At 37.2% G+C, this 24,817-nt stretch overlaps 1 protein-coding gene across 4 annotated transcripts in view; it reads left to right on the top strand.

The window, feature by feature from the left end:
• Rps6ka3 (ribosomal protein S6 kinase A3) overlaps window positions 1-24,817 on the top strand; it is a 118,138-nt gene continuing 93,321 nt past the window's right edge. For 3 of the 4 annotated variants that reach the window (XM_057759124.1, XM_057759123.1, XM_057759125.1), the window contains exons 1-2: window positions 1-84; window positions 23,950-24,043. Coding sequence is in view for 1 of the 4 variants with exons in the window: in XM_057759126.1 (XP_057615109.1) it covers window positions 16-84 (69 nt within the window). In the remaining 3 variants the exon portion in view is untranslated. The remainder of the gene's footprint in view (window positions 85-23,949; window positions 24,044-24,817) is intronic. The other variant, XM_057759126.1, reaches the window with a different exon arrangement.

Raw genomic sequence — 24,817 nt, 5'->3', positions numbered from 1 at the left:
CGGGGAGGGGGGAAGATGCCGCTGGCGCAGCTGGCGGACCCGTGGCAGAAGATGGCTGTGGAGAGCCCTTCCGACAGCGCTGAGGTGAGTGCAGCCCGGTGGCGGGGCAGACGCGCCCCTTCCCCACGCCCCCGCCGGCTAGCTCTCTTCCCTGGAGCTGCCCCTTTGACCACCTTCTCCGGCTCACATCTTGTCCCGGGTGCGGGATTCTGCCTTGGGTCGTTGTGATTTGCCGATCTGTCCGTTCCTCACTCACTCACTCATCTCTCCCAGGCTCTTTTTTGGGGGGGCTGGGGGGCGGCTGCCGGTGTGGCGGCGCGTAGGGTTTGGAGTGGGCGCTGAGGTTTTGCAAGAAGCCGGTTTTAATCAACTTTGCGTGGGGGAAGCAGGAGGCAATGCGGGAGCCGGCGGGGAGTTGAGAAGTTTAGCCCTGCCGGCTCTGGGGGCTTCTCCGGAATCTTAGCGACTTTGGGGTAATGGGTTCGGTTCACCCTGGAGCCAAGGCTTGAGTCTGGCCAAGGGAGGGAAGGGATTGCTGCGGAGAGACGGGTGCACTCAGGGCAAGGTGGTGAGCCATGAGGATTTTGAGTAAGGGGTACAGGACTGAGGGGCACCCCCGATCTATCGCAGCGCTTTTCGCCGCTGCAAAAGAAAAACGGGACGCCTCCGGTACCCCACTCCCCGGTTTTTGAGGTCACTGAGTTGTAAGACCCTGAGTATAACTTTGTTTCCTGTCCGTGGAGGTGAACGAGTGAAATTCAAGGAGATCAGCGGTAGCTGTAAAGGGCTATCTGGCTTTCCTCGCCCGGGATCTGGTGACCATCCCTGAGACACCCACCCCGGTGTCAAAAAGCCCAAACAGTATACCCAAACAAGGCAAAACAGAATTTCTGCGGACACATCCCAGCACCGAGCTTTTCCCAGCTGCCCCTGTCCCAGAATCGACTCAAGATCTAAGAAAATAATCCAGACAAGATCCATTCCAGGGTATCAGCGCCCCTCTCCAGAGTGGAAAATCAGTTCCTGATGGTGGCGCGCCTGTGATTCTTCTTTCTTGACTTTTCGCTGCCTTCTGTCCTCGCAGCGGACTTTAGGGGATTACAGGATGATAGGCTGGGTGTGTGTAATAGTTACTGAGCGAGTGACCCCATTTCTGGAAAGCATGACTGAAACGCGGGGGTGGAATCGGGCAGGCTCTGATGAGTGGTGTTCTTGGCGGCAGCGGCTGCCCCTGCCGGCCTCCGCAGTGTGAGAGGTGGATAGGGTTACTGGTTACGTCAGTAAAACTCAGGCTCAGTTTGGTGTGAGATGCGGGACACTTATATTCTCCGGGAGGGGGAAAGGGGTGGAGGAAAGGAATCCATTCAAATCATTTTTCAGGTTTTTCTCCCTAGTCACTCTACTGCCATATAAAAATATTTGCTTGATCTTCCTAAATTCGGGAAGCATTCGAGTCCATATTTAATATATTTTGTTACAAGATAATGCCTTTAATATCTAAATACCTCTCAAAAATATAAAAGACGTAGACACATGTTGCCATGTTAAAAGGAAATGCCTGTGTAAAAAAAACAGAAATAGTGTTTTTACGACTGGCAGAATTACAAGAATTTTATTTAAATTTGAGAGCCAATATGATTCCGTAAGCCTTTAATAACAAAGTTAAATTTAGAATGTTTAATCATCATTTGCCTGGATAGTGTGTAAAACAAGGGGGCCTCTTCTTTTTTTTCTTTAGAAAAAATTGCATTTAAAAATACATCAAGGTGTTAAAATGTTCCCAAAGTACTACACTTGTCGAATTGTATATGCTTAGCATTTGCTTTTTAATTTATTTTTTTCTTAGCTTTTTGAGACAGTCCAGGCAGGCCTGGAACTCACTATGTAGACTAGGCTGGCCTTGCTCTGACAGAGATCTGCTTGCCTCTGCCTCCCAAGCACTGGGGTTAAAGGCATATGCCTCCACGCCCAGGTATGAATCTGCTTTTCAAATACACACAGTAACAATTATGATTCAAAATGAATCCACTGATAACATTAAAATGATTTATTAAAGCTATACCTCAACAAATTGCCTTTAGATAGTTTGTTTCCTTTGTTTGCTAAATTGTTCATCCACATTTTTCCTTGGCATGTGTCAATATGCAGGGAGAAAGCATTTAAAATTCTACTTTATCCTTTTTCTGTATATATGTATAGCATTTAGGTAAAGTACAAGCCCACTTATTTAGCATCTACTGTATGCAAAGGTATTGTGCTATACCTGCTGTTTGATTTTTATCCTTACTGTAACCCAGCAGAGAGGATTGTGGTCCCCATTGTTACAGATTAGGAAACTAAATTCAGTAGTTAAAAGCACAAAGATTATAAATAGTAAATGGTAGAGCCATAATTTGAAACCAGGTAGATACAATTTGTGTGCTTTGCTTTATGTTAGAATAGGTGCTTCAAATCATTTGTCAAGGCATAAACATACTAATAGAGATCATGGTATTGTTCATAGGCAAATATAAGATCTGATTTAGGAAAGCATTAATTTATAATTATATATTAATAATATTATATATTAATGATGTATACAAGAGAGAGAGAGAGTGTGTGTGTGCGTGCGTGCGTGCGTGCACTCATATTGTTAGTGTCATGTTTTCTAAAGCATGGTGGATAAAATTCCATTGTAATTTCTAAAAATTTTTCTTACTATTCTGGCATAAAGTATGTCAGAACCAGGTATTGCCTGCCTAGGTTTATTAAAGGTAGACTTCAACAGATTGCTTTTAGATACTCTGTTTCCTTTGGTTGTTAAGCTATTGCAAGTAAAATGTTTCTTATATGATTTTAAAATACTGAAATCAGTGAGAGAAGAGAGTTTTCATAAAAACTAATATTGATACCCATTATTATGCCATCTCCTCCCCAGTAGACTTGCATCAGGGAATAATTTTGTATTTTACCAGAGAAATAACAGGGTTTCTAAAGAAATATTTACTTAAGCAACTGCATCAGATATTTCCTCTCCTTTCTAAAAGATTTTAAGTTTGCTCTATATAGGATTACATTTACGGTCTCATCACTAGATAGACTGAGCTCTTGAAAACAAACTCCTTTTTATTTCTCTGAATCCTCAGCAATTAACACAATGCCTGGAACATATATATTATGAACTCAATAAATACTAAGTGAATCATGAAGGTTTAGAATAGGGTACTTATGACTCTTAATCTATGTTATCATTTTAATTCCTCATTGAAATATGAACAATTTAAAAAGACCTGCATGCCTCTAAAAACACAAGCAGTTTCTTCATTCCTTCACAACAGTGTTCCTGCTTTAAGACCTCACACAAGCCTCATGGTGTTCAAAAAAAAAAAACAAAAAACACTGTGGTTGAACTCAAACATGGGTCATAACATGATAGGCTAGAACTAGGCCAAATGTTGAAGGCAAATTTAGGATATTTAAGTACTATGTAAACAAAGTCAGGGTTATTAGAAGATCAAAATCACTTCCTAAATAGATATTCAGAAGTCCTTAGTATCGGATTACTTAAAGTTGCAAGTACTTTTTTTTTTTGATATTTGACTGTTAGAGGATAGATATCAAGGAATTGTGGTTCTTCTACAAATCCACTGCTGTCAGTGACAAATATCACTAGATGACAAGCCTAACTTAAAGTATATATGGTTTTCCTTAGTTACACTGGAATTGGAATAAATGCTAATCTAAATAGAAAACAATGTACTAGTAATAAAATGAAGGTTATTTATGCTCTTTAAAAATAGACACAATGCAATATATTATATATATATATATTATAAACAATGTTCTTATACAATGTGTTGCATAAAAAATAGTCACCTTGACTTCCTTTAAATAACAAGTACCTAACAGGCATTGAAAAATAATATATTTGATAACAAAAAAAGAAACTTTGTATTGCAGCTCTTTAGTGAACATACAGCCATTTTTAACCTCAAAATTAGACAGTAATCCTTTTATAATACAGCACAGGGTTTTACAGTATTTCTAGTATGTATTATATAGGTTTCTTGAGTTTAATTTGTTGGGAAAGTGTTTTATTCATCTATGATGATTGACTTTTAACAAATGTTTTATTAAGTTCTTTTTCCATTTCCTGTTTCATTTTTACCACTTTTCAGGTTTTTTATTCCTTCAAATGAAGATCTGAGGCAAGGACAGGTATTCCTTCATGTCAGCTGTCAAGTTACTATGACACATTACTGAATGCTTCATTGTTTTCAGTGATTCGGATACAGGACAACATTTAAAAAAAAAATCCAGAAATCTGCTTTATTTTGGTAGCTGAATCCTGTGTTAGTAGACTATCCAAAATGTGAAACTTCCCCTGTTCCTTTGAACTTTAAGATAAAGAGGTAAAAGTGTTTACTTAAAAAAGCAAATATGGGCACACTTGGCCTTTTCTTTACTGCAGTTCTGGAAATCACAGTAAATATAATCCTAATTTTACATAAGAAAAATGACATAATTTAGATGTGCAGTCTTGAACCAAGGATTTGTCTTGGTAAGTTGTAAAATAAATAGAAGTATAGCAAATTATTTATCTAGAAATCTGAATTGCAGAATTGTTCTTAAACTTCTCTTTAATTATCATCTACTAAAAAATTCATATCATTGTCATAGTTAACAAGATTTGCTCTATCCTTTCATGATCTAGTACATGTGTAATGTCAGGCTGTAAATGATGAGTGACGTCAGAGTGGCCTGATTCACTCATTGCACATTGGATGCATTAGGCCCAGTGGCTCCGATTGTAATGAAGGATAATAACATTTGCTTGTCTCTCTAATGATGCATAAGTGTAATAACGTTCAATTGTTGTTGTGTTTTAGTGGAAAATACATTTTTAAGCATTGAAATACACTTTCACAAGTGTGTGTGTGTATTTACATCTCATTCTCAATTCATATCATAGAAAAATTAAGTGATTAAGTTTTTTTAAGATTTATTTATTATGTGTACAATGTTCTGCTGGCATGTACATGTCAGAAGAGGGCACCAGATCTCTGTAGAGATGGTTGTGAGCCAACATGTGGTTGCTGGGAATTGAACTCAAGGCCTCTGGAAGAGCAGCAGCCAGTGCTCTTAATCTCTAAGCCATCTCTCCAGCCTGTGATTAAGTTTTAATAGATAATATTAACACATCCTTATACCCACCCATGTGTTGTTCTGAATCTTCAAAATAAGTATAAAAATATTGACTTCAGAGTTGTCATGAGGATTAAATAAATTGATAGTATGTGTAAAACAATTGTATAATCTATGATTTGTGTTTATTAAGTAATACTTATAATTGACTTGCTCAAAGAACTGTCTTGGATTTTTCTAGAATTAAGCAAAACAAGGAAAAATCATTTATTTGGTTGATCATTTTAAACAATCATTATAATATCTGAATATACCTATAAGGGTAAAATAGAAGTCTCTTCAGTCTTGTTCTTTTTGTGTTGTTCTTTCCAAATATTATCTTTAAAGGAGAAAAACCAATAAAGAGCATCATGAGAGACATGTAAAGGAAAAGGAAGACAGAAAAGCATGTTCAGAATCTTAAAAATGTTCGAAAGGAGTTTCATAAACTGGCGTGCCAGTTTTTTTCTTAGAGATAAATAAAATTGAATTCAGGTCATCAGGCTTGGTGAGTAAGCATCTTTACCCACTGAGACATCTTATATTTAAACTTTAGTCCAATACTGAATTGAAAATTTACTGTACAACTCAGAAATATTTTAATTAAAAATAAAATGAAATTTTTCTTGACAAAGCCAAAACATTGTGCTCTACTCCCATTAAATGTTAAAAACAACATATATTTTTAAGTAAAACTTTTTAAAAATTAAAAATTTTGATTTGAATTTTTATGGTTCTTAGTTATATAGTTTGTTAATACCAAGCCTTTACTAAATTACACTTACATTAACTTTTTTTTTGGTTTTTTTTTGGTTGTTTTTAACTATAGGCCACTTTATTCATCTGTCAGTCTCCTTGCCACCTCACATTGTCCTTTTTTAAAATTAACTGATTCTAGCTTACAGTTAGTAGAGGTTAGAAAACTAGGAGCCATTTTTAATTTGGGAATATTTTGATTTTATATTTTTAAATTCACCAAATAATGTATAAGAATGTCCTCAATCTTTTATTAGACTGACCATTATGTAGAGCAGGATTGTCCAACATTTGATATTGCAGCTTGTTATAAATGTTATTTAGGGGTTTGTGTAAGCTGTGGGTTGGTGTAGACATACCTACAGGATCAGGTATTTACTGGACATATTGCCTAATAGTAAATAGTAATTTTATGTTTTGGCATACCATAACAAAATGGCTCATTTATTGCCTTCTCTTAAAGATGTCAGCTACAAAGAATGTGAATGAAGTACCAACCAGGAAGCTGTAAAGTGGGTCCAGTTTTGTTTTGGGGAGATTTTGTTGGTTTCCCAAATATTAGAGATATTATACACTTAAATATCAATCCAAAAGCACTTTTAGATTTCTTCGTTCTTCTCCTATAGTAGAAGTAGGGTTACAGTCAAAGTAAATTAAATATAATTTATCTTAGCTAATACAGTCTCTTATACACTTTAGGTCTTGATTATGTTTTGTTGACTGTATAAATTGAGTTTTATATCATCATGTTACATATGATTTTTTGTTTGTTTTTTGAGACAGGGTTTCTCTGTAGCTTTGAAACCTGTCCTGGAACTCACTCTGTAGACCAGACTGGCCTGGAACTCACAGAGATCCACCTGTCTCTGTCTCCTGAGTGCTGGGATTAAAGGTGTGCGCCGCCACCACCTGGCACATATGATGATCTTTAAATCTGACCTGGTCATCTAGATTTTTGTATGTTTAGCTCTAATCCTTTGGTTCACAAAGCTTGTTTCAGGAAACAGTTCAGTCATATGATATGTTTTAGAAGCAAGTTGCCAAATGATAGCCTGAAGCAAAAGATCATTTTGTTACCAGTAAATTGAACTGCATCTTACACTAGAGATCTTATGAAACCTACAGCAAAATCCTCAACATTAGAACATTATATATTTCTTCGCATTGGTTAACAGAGGTGAATTTTTATTTTTTAAATTCTGTAAACAGTATAAAATAGTGAATATTTGCTTTTTAAAAGAACTGCCAGCTGTTCATAGTTGTACATACATATAATACCAGTGTGTGTGCGACTTCATCTCAACTGGAGAAAAAAATGGATCTGGGGAATAAAAACAGTTACCATATAAACATGAAGACCTGAGTTTGAATTTGCAGAACTCATGCAAAAGCCAGACTTGTAGCATGAGCATTTTTATTTTTATCACTCTTACTGGGAGGTGGAAGGCACATTGTACAGAGAGAGAGAGAGAGAGAGAGAGAGAGAGAGAGAGAGAGAGAGAGAGAGAGAGAGATTAATTTTTTAAGACTGGAAGAGGGATGGGGAGATGGTTGAACATTTAAGAGTACCTGCTGTTCTTCCAAGGGACTGGATTTCGGTGTTTAGCACCCATGTTCTTTGGGTTCCTTAACCACCTGTAACTCTAACTCCAGGGAATCTGGCACCATCTTCTGGCTTCTGTGGGTATCTATCTGCACTGGCAACCTCCCATGCTCATACATATTTTTTAAAAAGCACCAGGATTTATCCCTACTGCATGCACTGGATTTTTGGGATCCTATTCTCTTTGGATGTATACCTTGCTCAGCCCAGATATAGGAGAAAAGGCCTTGGACCTTCCACAAAGCAATGTGCCTTAGCCTCTCTGAGGATTGGATGGGGGTGGGGTGGGAGGGTATATGGAAGGAATGGGAGGAGGGAAGGAGTGGGAACTTGGATTGGTATTTTTTAAAAATCTAATAAAAAAGAATGAAAAAACTTCAAAAAAGAGAATTATTTTATATAATTGAACTTATAGCTCAGCATTGTTCAGTACAGTGTTAATAGTGGATTATTAGGCACTTAAGACATAGTTGGTGTTACTGAAAAACAGTTCTGGGGATGGGACACGGGATTTCACATATGCTAGGTAATTGCTCTATCACTAAGCTACATCCCAGCCCTGAATTTTTAGTTTAGCGTCCCCTGCATTTTTGTCTACTGTATAGACCGATGAGTGCAGTTATAGATTATAAGGATTTATACAAATAGAACTCCCCTTTTGCTTCTGGTTCAGTGTTTAGTTTTCCATTCCTCAACTTCTTATTTGTGTTATGAAGTGAATAGGCTAAGGCATTTTTTCTAAACAAAAATATATTTGATAGATGTTTTCGCAATTATTCCTTTCCAATCCTGATGATTTTTATAAACCTTATGTGACATATATTCACAATTCACCATCATGCTCTTCAGTAGTTTTTCTGGTGGCATTTCTGGTTGAAGCAGTGAGAATATTTAGCTATCAAAATGTTGAAATTATAAGCTTCCTCTTGTGGACTTAGCTTGTGGATAGAAGTATTAAACAATAAAAATAGGACAGAAGAGAACATGATTATATTTTATGTTATTGAATGAAAAAATGCTGCATGGTAATTTAAAGTATTGTATTCTTTACATTATACTGCACTACATAAAACTAAAAATGGCCTTAAGTGTCTTGAAATTTTAAACTTTTTTAGTTTAGTATAGAATTTTGGAACTGAGAACAATTTAGCCATATTCTATGTAAGAAAACTGAGACCTAGCCAGGTATTGTGGCACATATTTAATCCCAGCACTCGAAAGGCAGATGCAGGCAGACCTCTGTGAGTTTGAGGCCAGCCTGGTCTACATAGTGAGTTCCAGGACAGCCACATCCAAGACTGTAGATAGAGTCTCTCTCTCTCTCTCTCTCTCTCTCTCTCTCTCTCTCTCTCTCTCTCTCTCTCTCTCTCTCTCACACACACACACACACACACACACACAACACACACAAGACCAACTGAAACATGCTCAGAACATTTCATTTCACTACAGTTCATTTTCTATGCACTACACACATAATTTAAAAGTAAAAAGCTGTCTTAAATAGAAAAATTTAAAGAGCCATTATGTAAAAATTCAACCATTTTTCTCTTCTATGTGTTAATTTAACTTTGTTTGCTTTGTTCAAATCTAAAATCAATTTGCCTTAATTTTAGTTTGTTAATATGGCCAATTCTTAAGAAACAACTTGGGAACAGCCATACCTATAATCAAATAGCGTGGAGTGTGTCAAGGTCACTGCTTTTTCTCTCCTTGATGAATATGAACAGTCACATTTACTGACTGCCCATTTGATTGGGTACTAAGGGTGTTTTAACTGGAATAAGGTATGTAGATATTCTTATCTGGGGAAATTGAAGCCCCGAGGGAAATAAACTACTCTTAAGATTGCACAGCTAGTAAACAGGAGCAAAGATTCAAACCCAAGTCTCAAAGATTGCAAATTGCATTGACTTTCCACTGACTTGGCCTGCTTGAATTGAGAACATCCATATGATTGATTCCATCTAGATAAAATCGTCTACAATGCAGAAAGTATCCAGGTGGTTTGCATAAGTGACTGTATTTGTGAGAATGTAAGGAGGTGAATGAACTAGAAAGACAGGCACTTTCTCATGTATGTGAAGCCCTCTCAACAAGGCCAATGAAGGATGTGATCCTGGCATTAATCAGGAGTGCTGTTCCTCATAGAGACATATTGCTTTTAGCTTTTTAAAACTAGCCAGAGTAAAAACATTTCACATTGTCTGGGAAAATACATTCAGATTTATAAACAACTATGTTACCACCGAAGCAGAGTATCTTGTATTTGAAGTGGGGAAGAAGGAGGTTGTCTAACATTACTTACCAGCCATCTTTATAGAAGCCCCTGAGTAGGAATTTGAGTAAATGTAGCTTGTTGCTTTAAGCCAGGTGGTGGTGGTGCACGCCTTTAATCCCAGCACTCGGGAGGCAGAGGCTGGTGGATCTCTGAGTTTGAGGCTAGCCTGGTCTACAAAGTGAGTTCCAGGACAGCCAGGGGTGTTCCACAGAGAAACCCTGTCTCGAAAAACAAACAAAGTGCCATATGTCTATATTCTCAAACACTTTCAGTGTAGATGTAATAAATGCAAAACTTTGTCTAGATCAGTGGGTTTTCAGTTGGATTCAAAAAGGCCTGGCTTCTACCAGCATGCTTTAGGTCACCACATCACCTACTACACTTTTTTTTTTCTAAGCAGGAGCAGAGTTCCTTGAATAGACCATGGAGCTATAGATTGGTTATAGAAGAACTGAGGATGAAGGCAGGAAATAGTCCCCTTGGTCTTAGAAACTCAATAGATTTTTGTTTGGTTTTGGTTTTTCAAGACAGGGTTTCTCTGTAGCTTTGGACCCTGTCCTAGAACTGGCTCTTGAACTCACAGAAATCCTCCCGCCTCTGCCTCCGGAGTACTGGGATTAAAGGTGTGTGCCACCACCGCCCAGCTCAATAGATATTTTTAAAGCAAAAGGGTAGAAATCCATTGGTAATCTAAGTCTAAAAAAAACCTCCAAAGTTAAATGTTAAGTCAGTGTATTAAATGAGTTCTTTTTAAGAATCCTCAGCCAGGCAGTGATGCTCCCACCTTTAATCCCAGCACTTGAGAGGCAGAGGCAAGATGAATCTCTAAAAGTTTGAGGCCAGCCTGGTCTACAAAACAAGTTCTGGGATAGCCCGAGCTGTTTTATAGAGAAACCCTGTCTCAAAAAACAAAAATAACCCATCTCAGTTACCTCTGTTCTTACATACCTTCTTTCCTTCAGGTTCCTGATAGCAATTGGTATAATTCAAGAGAATAACTATCACAGTGGATATTGTTATCAGAAAAAGGGGAGGTTGATTAAAGAGAGAAATTGTATAGGCAAGTTAAAAATAAGATATGCCTTGGATCAATAAAAAGAAGAATGTGCAAATTATTTTTAAAATGTTCTTTTTCTCTTGGCTCCCTTTAGTGTGTGAAATATAGTACTAGGTGATAATGAATTAAGTAGAATTCTTTCCTTTGGATTATTATAGTCTAAAAATACTGATTGTCTGGACAAACCACCAAAATAGCATAAAACAAGCTAAGTTGACCAGGAATACAAATAGATATAATTGGATATTTAGAGGTAAATTACAGTCTTATAATGTAACAACTTTCTATAGTAGACTTTTAATGATGATGTGAAAACTAGAAAACAAATGCCATTTTTAATATAAATATCACTTGGAAGAAACTTCTGGTTCTGCCAAGATGGAGGAACCTATAGCTCTCAGTACTTCCCTTCCAACTGAACCGTAACAAATGTGACCAGGAGCAGTGGAAAAGAAGGCAGATTGTCTGAGGACCTTGGAATGTAGTCTCTGGGTTTTCTTGCTGATTTCCGTATATCACCAACAGGACGCTATAACACTAGCAGACACAAAAAGCTCAAAGAAAACTCAGTTCTCTTTAGCCAAACAGGAATAGGGTAGTTCAGTATGCCTAAACCTTGGCAGTTCTCATTCTAATCTACCCAAATACTGATAGGAATAGGGAACAAGTGACGGTGTTCTGCCCCTCCAAGCCCCAAGGGTGTTGGCTAGGGGAAATGTGTCCTAATTACCCATTCCTTGCCTTGAAAGAAAAAAGAAAAAAAAAAAAAGAAAAAAAAAAAAAAAAGACAACGGACAGTGCTTTGGTTCCCTCTGCTGGGTGACTTTTGCATCTGTTCAGGAAACTGATTTTTCACCATCCTACCCTTGTGAAAGGAAGTTGTTTCTTCTCAGTGTACTTTCAGCAAGTTGAACCTCCACCACTGACCCAAAATAATGAGACTTAAAGTGGTGTGGTCAGGCATAGTTTATACTAAGCTTCTACCATTCCCAGCATCAACTAGGCAGAAAATAACTGAAGGCAAGAGCACTTGTTTCCCACCCCTGCTAATGTCAGTGGGTCTTAGCAGAGGGTTGAGACTGATTAGCCGTTCAGTTCCTCTTCTGTTCTTCCCTATTGTCAACTCTCCTTGAGAAGATAGGCTTTTCGTTCCTTCCCCATAGCCCAGAAGAAAGGTGAACTCACAGTCCTAACCATAGGCAACAAGGTGGTTCACTCTCTGGGAGCAAGCATATAGCTAAATACATTTGAGCATTTGAGACAGTGTTTCCACTATTGCTTGGGTAGTCTTAGTAGTGTTCAGAGAATATTTATGCTAATACTGCCCTCACATTCTACCTCAACATGGGATTGCCTGCCAAAGTATATTAAATAGGATCCAAATGCTTGGCATACAGAAAAAAATGTCACACAGGCAGTAGTTGTGCACGTCTTTAATCCTAGTAGTTGGAAGGCAGGCAGATCTCTGTGAGTTTTAGGCCAGCCTGGTCTACAGAGCTAGTTCCAGGACTACACAGAGAAACCCTGTCTCAGAAAAAAAAAATCACATCAGGAACCATGAAAAAAAGTATAAATATAAAAAGTCAGCAGACACCAATACTGATTCAGATGTTAGCATTACCTGGTCAGGATGTTAGAGCAGCAGCTTTGAGAGCAAATATAAACAGTTAAATGAATTTTCCATCTCAGAAAAAAAAATAGAAAATATAAAGGAGCACCAAATGGAAATTTTTTTTTTTCCGAGACAGGTTTTCTCTGTAGCTTTGGAGCCTGTCCTGGAACTAGCTAGCTCTTGTAGACCAGGCTGGTCTCGAACTCACAGAGATCCGCCTGCCTCTGCCTCCGGAGTGCTGGGATTAAAGGCGTGCGCCACCACCGCCCAGCCCAAATGGAAATTTTAGAACTGAAATATATGAGTGAAATAAACTGAGTATGAAATCAAAATAAGGATTATAAGAGAAATTTCCCCTATCTAACTGGGTGTGATGGCATACACCTATAATACCAGCACTTCAGAGACTGAGACAGAAGGATTGCCCTGAGATCTAGGCCAGCCTAGGTTACAGTACAAGATCCTGTCTTCAAAAAAGTACCTCCACAGTCTGAACAACAAAAAATAGCCTGGGGAAAAATGAACAGGACTTTTAAAAACTTAAAATGCATATTATCAAAGTCCCAGAAGAAGAACCACCTAAAGAAATGTAATGGTTGAAATTCTGCCCAAATCGACAAAAGGTAAAATCTTCCAGATTCCAGAGTCTGTATTAATCACAAACATACCCAAGGCAGTCCATTGCCTGAGTCATCAAAATCAAACTTTTAGAAACAAGGAGTTACTGTTTAGTAGGTATAGTATTTAAATTTTGCGAGATTGGTTGCACAACAGTGTGAATAGCATTTAGCACTACTAGATTGTACGCTTTCAGAAAATAAGTCTCACATATAGTTTATTATAGCAATTTAAAAGCAAACTGGAAAATTAAAGAGAATCTTTATAAACAGCTAGTGAGAACTGTGTCAGTACCTGTATGGAGTGATTCACATGCCAGGGATTTACCCTCAGACTCTAGGGAAGTGCAACATTTTTAAAATCTGAAGGAGAAGAGCTGTTAGCCCAGAATTCTAGACCCAGTGAAAATATCCTATAGGAATATAGGTAAATTCATAGTAGTTTTGAATATATGGTAACTAAGGATTTTGTCTAAAAACTAAGGAATTGGCTAAAGAAGTTTCTTCGAACAGAAAGAAAATGATAAAAGAAGAAAACTTGGACCATCAAGAATAAAGAAGCAACATGAATTCTACAGTTTCTCTCAAGAAGTAGAAGAGGAGGAGAGCATTTCGTACGAGGCTTGTTAAATACCAAGACTCAAAGGCAGTACAGAAATTCCAGACCAGTATACCATAAAAACATAGGTACAGAATCCTCAACCAAATATTAAACTCAAGTCCAGCAATAATGACCCATGTACCATAACCACGTGGGTTTGATTCCAGAAATAGAAAAGTGTTTCTGCACTGAAAAGTTTTAATTGAAGATAGTCCAAACATTTTAAAAATTAAAGAAAAACCACATATTGATGCAAAAACAAAAGCAAAATGAAAATTTAGCAATCTGAGAAGGGAACTTTTCAGCCTGATAAAGAATTTTAAAAACCCTACAGTTGACCTGTGGTAAAATGCAAAAACAAACAAAAAATCAGTGCTTTGTTCTAAAAACCCAGCAGGGATATAGCAGAGATGTCCATTCTCACAACAGCTGTTTATTATGGTCTTTAAAAATCCTACCAGCATAATAGACAAGGAAGGGCGGAATGAGACGTGTAAACTTTAGAGGAAGAAGTAAGGACCAGTAAGCTAACTCGGCAGGTAAAAGCATTTGCTGTGAAAGCCTCTCTGCCCGAGTTTGAGCCTCCAAACCCATGAAGTACCACACATCTGTAATGCCAGAACTCAAGTGCCAAGGTGTGTGTGTGTGTGTGGTGGGGCGGGGCGAGGGAGACAGGAGAATTGCCCAGAAGCTCATGGGCCAGCTAACCTAGAATACACAGCGTGGCAGAAACAAAAGAGACCCTGCCTCAAACACAAGAAAGCTATCTCCAGAAAGTTGTCCTCTGACTTCCATATATATTGTCCATGGTTGTCCCACACACAATAATACATCTTTTTTCAAGGAAAGAAATAAGACTGCCCTTATTTACAGCCACATAGTGTTTTCCAGTGAAAGTCTCAAAAAAAATTTACCAAACCTTAAAATTGATTCCGTGATTCCATCATGGTTGTAGAGCACAAGGCTAGCATACAGAATGTGTGTGTATATGTGTAAAACAAATGTATAGAAACTCTATAGTATCACTTATATGAAGTATGTATTGCTGAAAATTAAAAATTCCTAAAAATGTTTAAATAAGCGAAGAATAGTTATTTTGGTCACAGATTGGAAGACTCAACATAGTAGAAATGTTATTTCCCCTCCAACTCAATCAAAAACAACACAAGTTTATCATCTCAGAAATTAAGTGGAAAGTTAAATAAAGTGGAGTGCCTGGACATGGGGGCAGACACCTTTAACCTTAGCATTTGAGAGGCAGAAGCAAGTGGATCTCTGTGAGTTCGAGACCAGCCTGGTCAATATACTGAGACCCTATCTCAGAGGAAAAAGAGAGAGAGAGAGAGAGAGAGAGGTAAAAAGAAAATGGGAGTAATCACCTGCTTTTGAGATTTACTTTAGTAATCAAAATGCTATGGTGCTGGCAAAGGAATAAACACAGATCAGTAAGACAAATCAAAGAATTCAGAAAGGCTTTTCAGGTGCAGTCAACGGATTAAAGCAGATATAAATGCAGTAGCGTCTATCAGGTTTTTAAGAAGCAAATACTGCCCAGCAGTGGTGGTGCACACCTTTAATCCCAGAATTTGGAAGTCAGAGCAGGTGGATCTCTGTGTTCTAGGCCATCCTGGTCTACAGAGTGAATTTAAGGACAGCCAAGGCTACACAAACCCTGTCTCAAAACAACAAAAAAAATTACTGAAGAAAATCAAATGCTGAGGAAGAGCTCTATCCTTAAACATCTCAACTGAAGACCAAGCCCGAAAATATGTCACTTTTTTTAAAAAGGCAATTTAAATTATATTCTTGGATGAATTTTGAAAAATATGAATTTGTTTAGAAAATGAATTCAGTTTTATGTGGGGGTGAAACTACAAAATAAAGTGATTTATGAAAAAATTTTTTAAGAAAATCCAATAGAAGTGGAACACATCAAATAGGGGGAACATGAATCAAATAATCCCACACTAGCTTTGAATAGGGTATACTAAGGTTTTTCTTTATTAAAAGGGAAACTCATGGATCACAATGAGGAAACAGGAACAGGGTCCAACATCCAGGTGTGGTGTGCTGAAAGAAGGGGCCGAGTGGGTGCTCCTGTGGGCGTTTTGGTACCCAAAGGCCACACCCCACTTGGTCTGTCCTCTCAAAGGCCTTTGGCTGAAGAAGGTTCCCCATCATCTCCCCCTTTTGTCTAAATAAGAGAGTTCCAAGCCCAATACAAAACTATATACAATACTCGAAAAAAATAAAAAAAAACTATATACAATAGTACAGATATCAAGTATAAAAATTAGAATTACAACCAGTATAAACAATATTAAGCAAGTAACATACTAAAAGTTTTAATAATTATTTTATCCTAAGGAGTCTAAGTCTTGTATTAGAAATGGCTTGGATAAATCGTAGGAGGAAAGTAACTATGAGTAATCTTCAACCCAATTGAAGGCCTGAGAAGGGAGATAACATTACTTGAGTAGGCAGGAAGTATAATCAAGCAGCTTCCAAAATATGCAGTAGATGATGGACATAACTGGCTGCTACCTGGGCAATCACCCAAAGTCTCATTTGCAATGTTGAAGCATCCAACTTTGGCTAAGGCCTAGACAGACCATTTTTAGAGGCAGAAAGATTTTCAAAACTGTCTTACCTTGTCTTGACAAGGTTTGGCAGTCTTTTTTTTTTTTCTTGTATCCTGCTTGTCCAATCTGGATGCCATGCATTTTGTCAGAGGTTCATATATGGGCAGTTCCTTGCCCATAGGCCAGTTTTGTCAAGAAGAAAACAAGCTCCAAGAAAACAAGTCTTCATTGCTCACCATTCTTTTGGGAATAGATCAGTGCTGACAGGACATCAACAGAACCCTAAATTATTTAAATGCCATATTCTACAGTTCTTTGAAGTGGTTGAAGATTGCCTATTTATGTAGAATACAATCTATGTATCTAAAGAACCTGAATCTATAAGTCTGACAAACATGGATGACAATTGATTTGTAATACTTAATATCTGTATAACTTAAAGACTAAGACTTCATATTAGAATATTAAACAATCTTTAAACAACTTGCAGCAAATGAGGACAGTGACCTCAAAATATAAACAACATATAAGTATCTTCATCAGAAGTAGAAATATATAATGCAATATACTAAATATATCCTAAAATTGTATCAGTATACAAAATGTCTTAAACAGAGGTAGAAACATGCATGCATACAATCTGACAAAATAACTTTGTGTAGGTATACAAATACTGTAAACAGAAATAGAAGCATATTCAATATAACAAATTTAATAATTTGAATTTGTATCAATGTACAAGAATCTATACCAATGTAAATTGTCTATAAATAATAGCACACAGTATTCACTCTATTACTCACTATTATTATTATTATTCACACTAATCTACCTATTTTCCCATTCAATTTCCCTTTTTGTTTTCAGAGATCTCTGAGCCTACATAATTTCCACCCCAACCCCCAACCCTATACCAGTAATAATCAACCCCTTAATGATGTCCCTAACCCTGAGGACAGACTTTGTGGGGAGAAGGGCCATCATCTTCTAAAATTACTTCTAGTGGTCATGGGGGTGATGTTTTTTAATGGGATCCTGTAAAACCAAAATGATGGCTAAGTTTCAAGGTTACTGTCTGGTATAATTGCAAATGGTCTCTGAGTAATTTATAGGGTTTTTCTGAAGTTCGTATTTGGAGTTCTGGCCAGAACGTTTAATGATCAGTCATACAGTAAATGTGAAAATAGAGGTCCAGGTTATTTTTCTTCTATAGTTACACCAAAATGAAAGCTTGGCCTTTGAAGCCAGCATGATGTTATTTCTCATTTGAGCCTCTGGAAACCAACTAAATCTGAATTAGTCAACTCAAACAATACATAGGTTATCTAATTTGGGATTTTTAGCTCTGAAAATAGAAGGGGATTCTTAGGACAGGGAATGCCTCTAAAGCTCCTCATATGATATTTGCCCTAAAAGATGAATACAGGAAAAGAGAAGTTGAGATTTATCGAATATCTGGAACAGTTGAGTATACTGAACTTATCACAGTTTCTGGTGGATTGAATATCTGAGTCTGGACTGGAAAGTTGAGGTAAATCACTTATCCAAAGACACCTGTAATAAAGGGCAAGCCAGGTTTTATGACTTGATATGGCAGACATTACAATTCATAATCTATTTTACTACCGTAGTTCCCCAGAGTTGTGCAATCACAGGAGTTATTGAAGATGCCCGTTAAAAAAAAAATACTAAGCCAGCCGGGCTGTGGTGGGTACACGCCTTTAATCCCAGCATCGGGAGGCAGAGGCAGGCGGATCTTTGTTAGTTTGAGGCCAACCTGGTCTACAAGAGCTAGTTCCAGGACAGGCTCCAAAGCTACAGAGAAAATCTGTCTCGAAACCTCTCCCCCCCACCACCACCAAAATACTAAGCCATGGAGCTTCTGAAAATATGATTTTGTTTCTGTGTAGAGGGAGTCCAAATTATTTTATTTTGTATTGTGTTTATGTTACTAGAAACTGGATGCAGGGTAAGCACTCTACCTACTTATTCTATGTTAACAGAAGACTCAACTAATTCTGGTCATTGTGCAGGGATTGGAAACATACCATCTATTCAAAAGAAGTAGGGCTTAGAAGACAAGAGTAGAATTAGGAATCTACATAGGACTTATTTAAAAATTTAGCACTACACCAGTTTCTATACTAATAAAATATTATAAGATTGGATTGTGAAAATTATAAGATTGCATTAGAGTCCTTAATCTGTAAAGAAAACCCATATTTTTTCTTTTAGATGACAACAGTTGTTGCATCCATTCTTTGGCATTATTTTTTTTTTACACTAGGAAGCAATACATCACTGATATACATAAAACTATTCTGGATACAGATGAAAGTATTACACTTAAAAATGTAAAATTGGTAACTTCCTCAAATGAGATACAAAAAACAAAATCCCACAATGGCAGACCCTCAAATCTAAAATGATCAAAGTTCTATATAATTCAGGATTGTAGGTAAGTACTCCCTCAAGTGACTTTTCCAAGATCACTCTGGGTTTTAGAAATGCACAGCAAATCATGTTTACTTTTGATTCCTTCCTTAATCTAGTTTAATGTTATCTACTATTTTGAGAATAGATTATAGAAACTTATGATTTGAAATATATTCAGCCTATGAAATGTTTTTTAAAAATTAACCGTACCCTTATTAGAACAATGTGTTTACAAAGTGTTTGTTTTCAAAATATATTGTGTTAAAGAACTCTGGTTTTCCCCACTTGTATTATAAAATTTTATGTTAGGCAAAGAGATAAATAAGCATACCTGGATGTCAGTTCTAACAGTGTTATAACAACAATGGTATTTCTGTCTACATGTACTTAGTAGATACTTTGCAGTTTGACTTTGGTTCACTTTTTATTTGCAAAATGTAGCTGTGATCTTAAACAAGTACTTTCAACCTCCCATTATCTCTACTATACATACTATCATACCTCATGGTTTATTAACAAATGGAAATAAATTATAGGATATGTAACGTAGATAGCACTATAATTTAAAAGATAGGCAGAGGCAATGAATAAGTAATAGTTGCTACATTTTTTTCTTAATCTAATGATTATTTAAAAGAACTAATTTCTGAGTGATTATTATAGTTTATTTCCTTGTGAAATTTATAATAATCAGGGAAAATATATGATTCCTGCTTTTGGTAGTTTTAGAGTTAGGGCCCTTGAGATGGCTCACTGGGTAACAGCACTCATTGCCAAGCACTAATAACCTAAGTCTGATCCCTGCTACCAACATGGTGGAAGGAGAACTTGAATTCCCACAGGTTGGTTGTCCTTTGACCTCCATCCATGTACTGTGGCATGTGCATGCACACACACATGCACACAGATACAAAATAAAAAGGAATTTTAGGGGCTAGATATAGCTCAGAGGACCCAAGTTCAGTTCTCAGCACCCATTGTTAGGGTGCTCACAATCTTCTGTAACTCTAGCTCTTATAAATGTAATGACAAAGTAAATATTAAATATTTTTAAATTCATGGCTTTGAACACAGTTTTAATGGCTACTTGAGTCTTTAATCTTTTTATACTTTATTTTCTTTGAAAATGTAATATTTATCCTAGTATAAATTATAACAATTTGCCCTTACTGTATTTTTATGTTAGTTGATACTCCATCTTAAAGTTTTCCTATCTCCCTTGTTTCCATTTATTTCACGTTATAGTCCTAATACATCTGCTTTTGTGTTGTGGTTTGTTTATATCTGTGACTAAATGTTCAGCACTTCTACATACTATTTGATTATTTTTGTATCTAAAAAACAACATGTGGTGATTACGTAAAATCTGAAAAATAAACATACACAGAAGGAATTATCTGTATTCTTGCTATAATGGAGCATTATTAAAATATTATTTGTGATGAGTGGGGAGATGGCTCAGTGGTTAAGAGCACTGGTTGCTCTTCCAGGGGACCCAAGTTCAATTCCCAGTACCCACATGGCAGCTCACAACTCTCTGCAACTCCAGTTCCAGAGGATCTACACCCTCACACAGACATACATGCAGGCAAACACCAATGCACACAAAATTAAAATAAAATTTAAAAAATAGTACTTGTGATTAAAGAACAGAGGGTTAAATTTGAGTCTAAATATGGGTCCTACTTTTTTCCTTGGACAGGTTATTGAACTTTTTAATATGTTCACCAAGTATTTATTGAGCACGTACTATGTGCCAGGCATTTTGCTGAGACTACACGAAAAAGTATTGATGAATTCATCTTGGCTTAATTCTTTTCATTTGTAAATTGATGACAATGTCTCTTGAAGTTGGTAGAAGCATCAGAGATAATAATGCTTAGTGTTTCCCTAGCAGTCAAGAGCTCAGTAATTGATAGCAACAATTATTACTATACACTCAGTATGGGTATCTTTAGTCCTTTGTGATCACCTTACAGGTTGTCTTAGATTTTATGTTTAGCATTAATATTACAAACATTTGCTTCCATTTTTGTTAGAAACGTATATGTTAATTGTACATAGAAGAGCTTGGAGATGATACGGTTGTGTTAAAACACTTGCCTAGCATGAATGAAGGCCTGGGTTGCATGCTTTCTCTTTTTGTATGGTTTTCTATACTTACCTTTTTCTTTGACAGTACATTATAGATTTTTTTTCCTCCTTAAAAAATGTAAGCCTAGCCGGGCGGTGGTGGCGCATGCCTTTAATCCCAGCACTCGGGAGGCAGAGGCAGGCGGATCTCTGTGAGTTCGAGGCCAGCCTGGTCTACAAGAGCTAGTTCCAGGACAGGCTCCAAAGCTACAGAGAAGCCCTGTCTCGAAAAACCAAAAAAAAAAAAAAAAAAAAAAAAAAAAATGTAAGCCTACTAAAGTTTTTAGTGTGAAGCATTTTGCACACAGGACAGTGAAAGCATGAACAAGCACCATTTTCTAAGAATAAAGCCTCAAAAGTTAACAACTCACGACCCACTATTTTATTCTTACTGTTTCCCTCCCACACGCTACCCTACACATACTTATTTGCTCCATCTTCAGTGAATTATTTTGAAGCTAATCTTAGATGAATCAACTCCAATGTAAATATTTGTATTGTATTTCTTACAAAATAAAGACTTAAAACACTTAACTGTCATACTGTTAACACACATGGAAATAATTCTGGGGCTGATGGTTCAAATCTGTAAGCCCAGCTGCTTGGGAGGCTGGGGCAGTAGGAGGATTGAAAGTACAAAGCTTATCCAAGCTGTAGAATGGGTTCAAGCCCAGACCTGGAAACTTAATGAGACCCTGTCTCCCAACAGAAGATGACTACGGATAACAGCCTGGTGGTAGAATATTTGTCTAGCTTGTGTGAGGTCCTAGATACTGCCTCTAGCAGTTGAAACAAAAGGCTCCAAGAGCATCAAATGCTAGTCACTTTGTTTTATTAGACACTTGACATTTCTTATATCACCTTCAAAACAGTTGCTGTCATTTCGTATTATTTCCTTGAGATTTTATCTTCTTCCATATGGAATGTTTTCTTTGAGACAATTGTGCAAGCTGGAAGAAGGACTTACTGAGCTAAAAATACTTGGGTTTGGGTCTTGTTTCTGCCACTCACTAATTTATTTGCCAAGCTTTAGCTTTCTCAGCTATGAAATACGGGTAATTAATACTTACTTCATATTCTTAGGATTGAATATGATGTCAGCATAAAGGACTATCAGGTGTATCAGCCTCATAGCACATTCCTTAGTGATTCAAACTGTAATATTTATTTTTATTTTTTTATTTTTTTTATTCTTTTTTAATTAAAATTTCCACCTGCTCCCCGTTTCCCATTTCCCTCCCCTCCTCCCAAATATTGCCCCCTCCCCCCAGTCCCCTCCCCCTACCCCCACTCCTCTTCTCCTCCCCCCCACACCATTCCCCCTCCCTCTCAATACTGAAGAGCAGTCCAAATTCTCTGCCCTGCGGGAAGACGAAGGTCTTCTATCTATGTCCAGGAAGGTGAGCGTCTAAACAGGCTAAGCTCCCACAAAGCCAGTTCATGTATTAGGATCGAAACCTAGTGCCATTGTCCTTGGGTTCTCATCTGCCTTCATTGTCCGCCATGCTCAGAGAGTCCAGAATCAACCCATGCTTATTCAGTCCCAGACCAGCTGGCCTTGGTGGGCTCCCAATAAATCAGTTCCACTGTCACAGTGGGTGGGTGCATCCCTCGTGGTCCTGATTTCCTTGCTCATGTTCTCCCTCCTTCTGCTCCTCATTTGGACCTTAAGAGCTCAGACCGTTGCTCCAAATTGAGTCTCTGTCTCTACCTCGATCCATCGCCAGATGAAGGTTCTAAGGTGATATGTAAGATATTTATCAGTATAGGATAGGATCATTTCAGGTTCCCTCTCCTCAGTTGCCCAAGGTACCAGCTGGGGACATCTCCCTGGACACCTGTGAACCCCTCTAGAGTCAAGTTTCTTGCCAACCACTTTGGAAATCAGTGTGGCGATTTCTCAGGAAATTTGGGATCAACCTACCCCAAGATCCAGTAATACCACTATTGGGAATATACCCAAGAGATGCCCCATCAAATGACAAAAGTATCTGTTCAACTATGTTCATAGCAGCATTGTTTGTAATAGCCAGAACCTGGAGGCAACCTAAATGCCCTTCAATGGAGGAATGGATAAAGAAAGTGTGGAATATATACACATTAGAGTACTACTCAGCGGTAAAAAACAATGACTTCTCGAATTTTGCGTGCAAATGGATGGAAATAGAAAACACTATCCTGAGTGAGGTATCCCAGACCCAAAAAGAGGAACATGGGATGTACTCACTCATAATCGGTTTCTAGCCATAAATAAAGGACATTGAGCTTATAATTTGTGATCCTAGAGAAGCTAAATAAGAAAGTGAACCCAAAGAAAATCGTATAGTCATCCGCCTGGAAAGGGGAAGTAGACAAGATTGCAGGGCAAAAACTGGGAACTTGCGGGTGAGGTGGCAAGGGGCAAAGGGGAAATGGGATGAGAAACATGAGAAGGGGAGGATGGGAGGAGCTCGGGGAATTGGGATGGTTGGGATATAGGAAGGGAGGATACGGGAGCAGCGAAGTATATATCCTAACCAAGGGAGCCATCTTAGGGTTGGCAAGAAAATATTTATTTTTATTATTGTGTGGTTTTTTTCAAAACTTTTTAGATACAAACTCAAAAAAATGGTTGTTAAATCTACTTTAAGGAAGGATGGAGAATTTCTTCTTCCCCTGCTACTTCTTTTGAATTCATTAATTTAGTCCAAGGTTATAAATCTCAACTCTATAAAATTTCTTTTATATTGTTTATATACTTATACTTAAATTAGTCAATTATTCCTGGATATTAACTTGGTGTCTACAGATGTTACTTCTCATATTCTTGAGCTCTTTATTCTTTTTATGGTTTTCTAGAGTGTACCTTTGAACAGTTTATTTTTAAAAGATGCTACCAAGATGGTAACATTTTATCAGACGTTGCAGGTGTAAAGATAATTTTCTATGACCTTTGAACTTGAAAAACTAGGGTGAGGTATGAAATCCTTAGATCTAAACTGTTCCCTTTTAACTCTCTGTAGGTCATTACTTCATCGTCTTCTGGCATTTTGTTGTGAGGAAAAATCTGAGGTCAATTTGATTTAGTACCTTTGAAATAACCTATTTTTTCTGCTTGTATGCTTATAGGATTATATCTTTATCCTTGAAATTTAAAAACATTTGCCAGGACATGTCTTGGTGTTGATGATCTCTGTTGAACCTTCTCAGTCTGCAGTCTCAGGTATTTTTTTCAGAACTGGAAAGTTTTCTTATACTTTTGATTGATTAATCTGCTCTGTTTTTTTTTCTAAGGAACATTGTTATTCATAGATTATTTCTGTCTGTCTTCCATAGTTTTAAAATTCTTTCTTTTTTTCATTTACTCAAGTTTGTCCTTTGTGGCATGGATTCTGTTTTCTGCAGTGTGTGTTCTGATACTTGCTATTCACAATACAGACTTAATTTTTGCTACTGTGTTTTCATTTCTTTATTCCCAACATAACTTGTTTCATAAACAGAATTTCCCGTAGGGGTACACTTGAAAAAAACATGAGGTGGATCTAGGCCTAAACCTAATTTTCTGAGGCCACAACTACAGAATCAAGAAAGAAAACAACTAAATAAAATCTTAAGAAAGGGCCCTCATAAACTTAATATTGTAGATAACAAGCCGGAGGTCATACATACTTAGTCTAGAAAATAGAGCAGTCCTGGTTACCAGCAGGTTTTTGGTAGCAAGACGGAGCTAATAAAGCAAACATAACAGCACTGTAACTAGAAAATAAACCAATATTTCTAATTACATTTATTGCCTTTTCTCTTTAAAAAATTAAAAATAAATGAAAATAATTTTGAAAAGACAGTATCAAGAAGAATATCCTATGGCCCAGGTAATCGCTGATAAGATTTTATATTTTGCTAGTTAAATGCTCCCATGCTGGGAGGGAGGGTACAGAATTGGGATCATACTTACAGCTCTATATCCTTTTAAATGTAATATATTGCAGGCATATTT

This window comes from Chionomys nivalis, chromosome X (assembly GCF_950005125.1).
Source record: "Chionomys nivalis chromosome X, mChiNiv1.1, whole genome shotgun sequence".
NCBI lineage: Eukaryota > Metazoa > Chordata > Mammalia > Rodentia > Cricetidae > Chionomys > Chionomys nivalis.
Note: the sequence above shows the minus strand (reverse complement) of the source record. Positions and strands in the feature narration are given on the sequence as shown.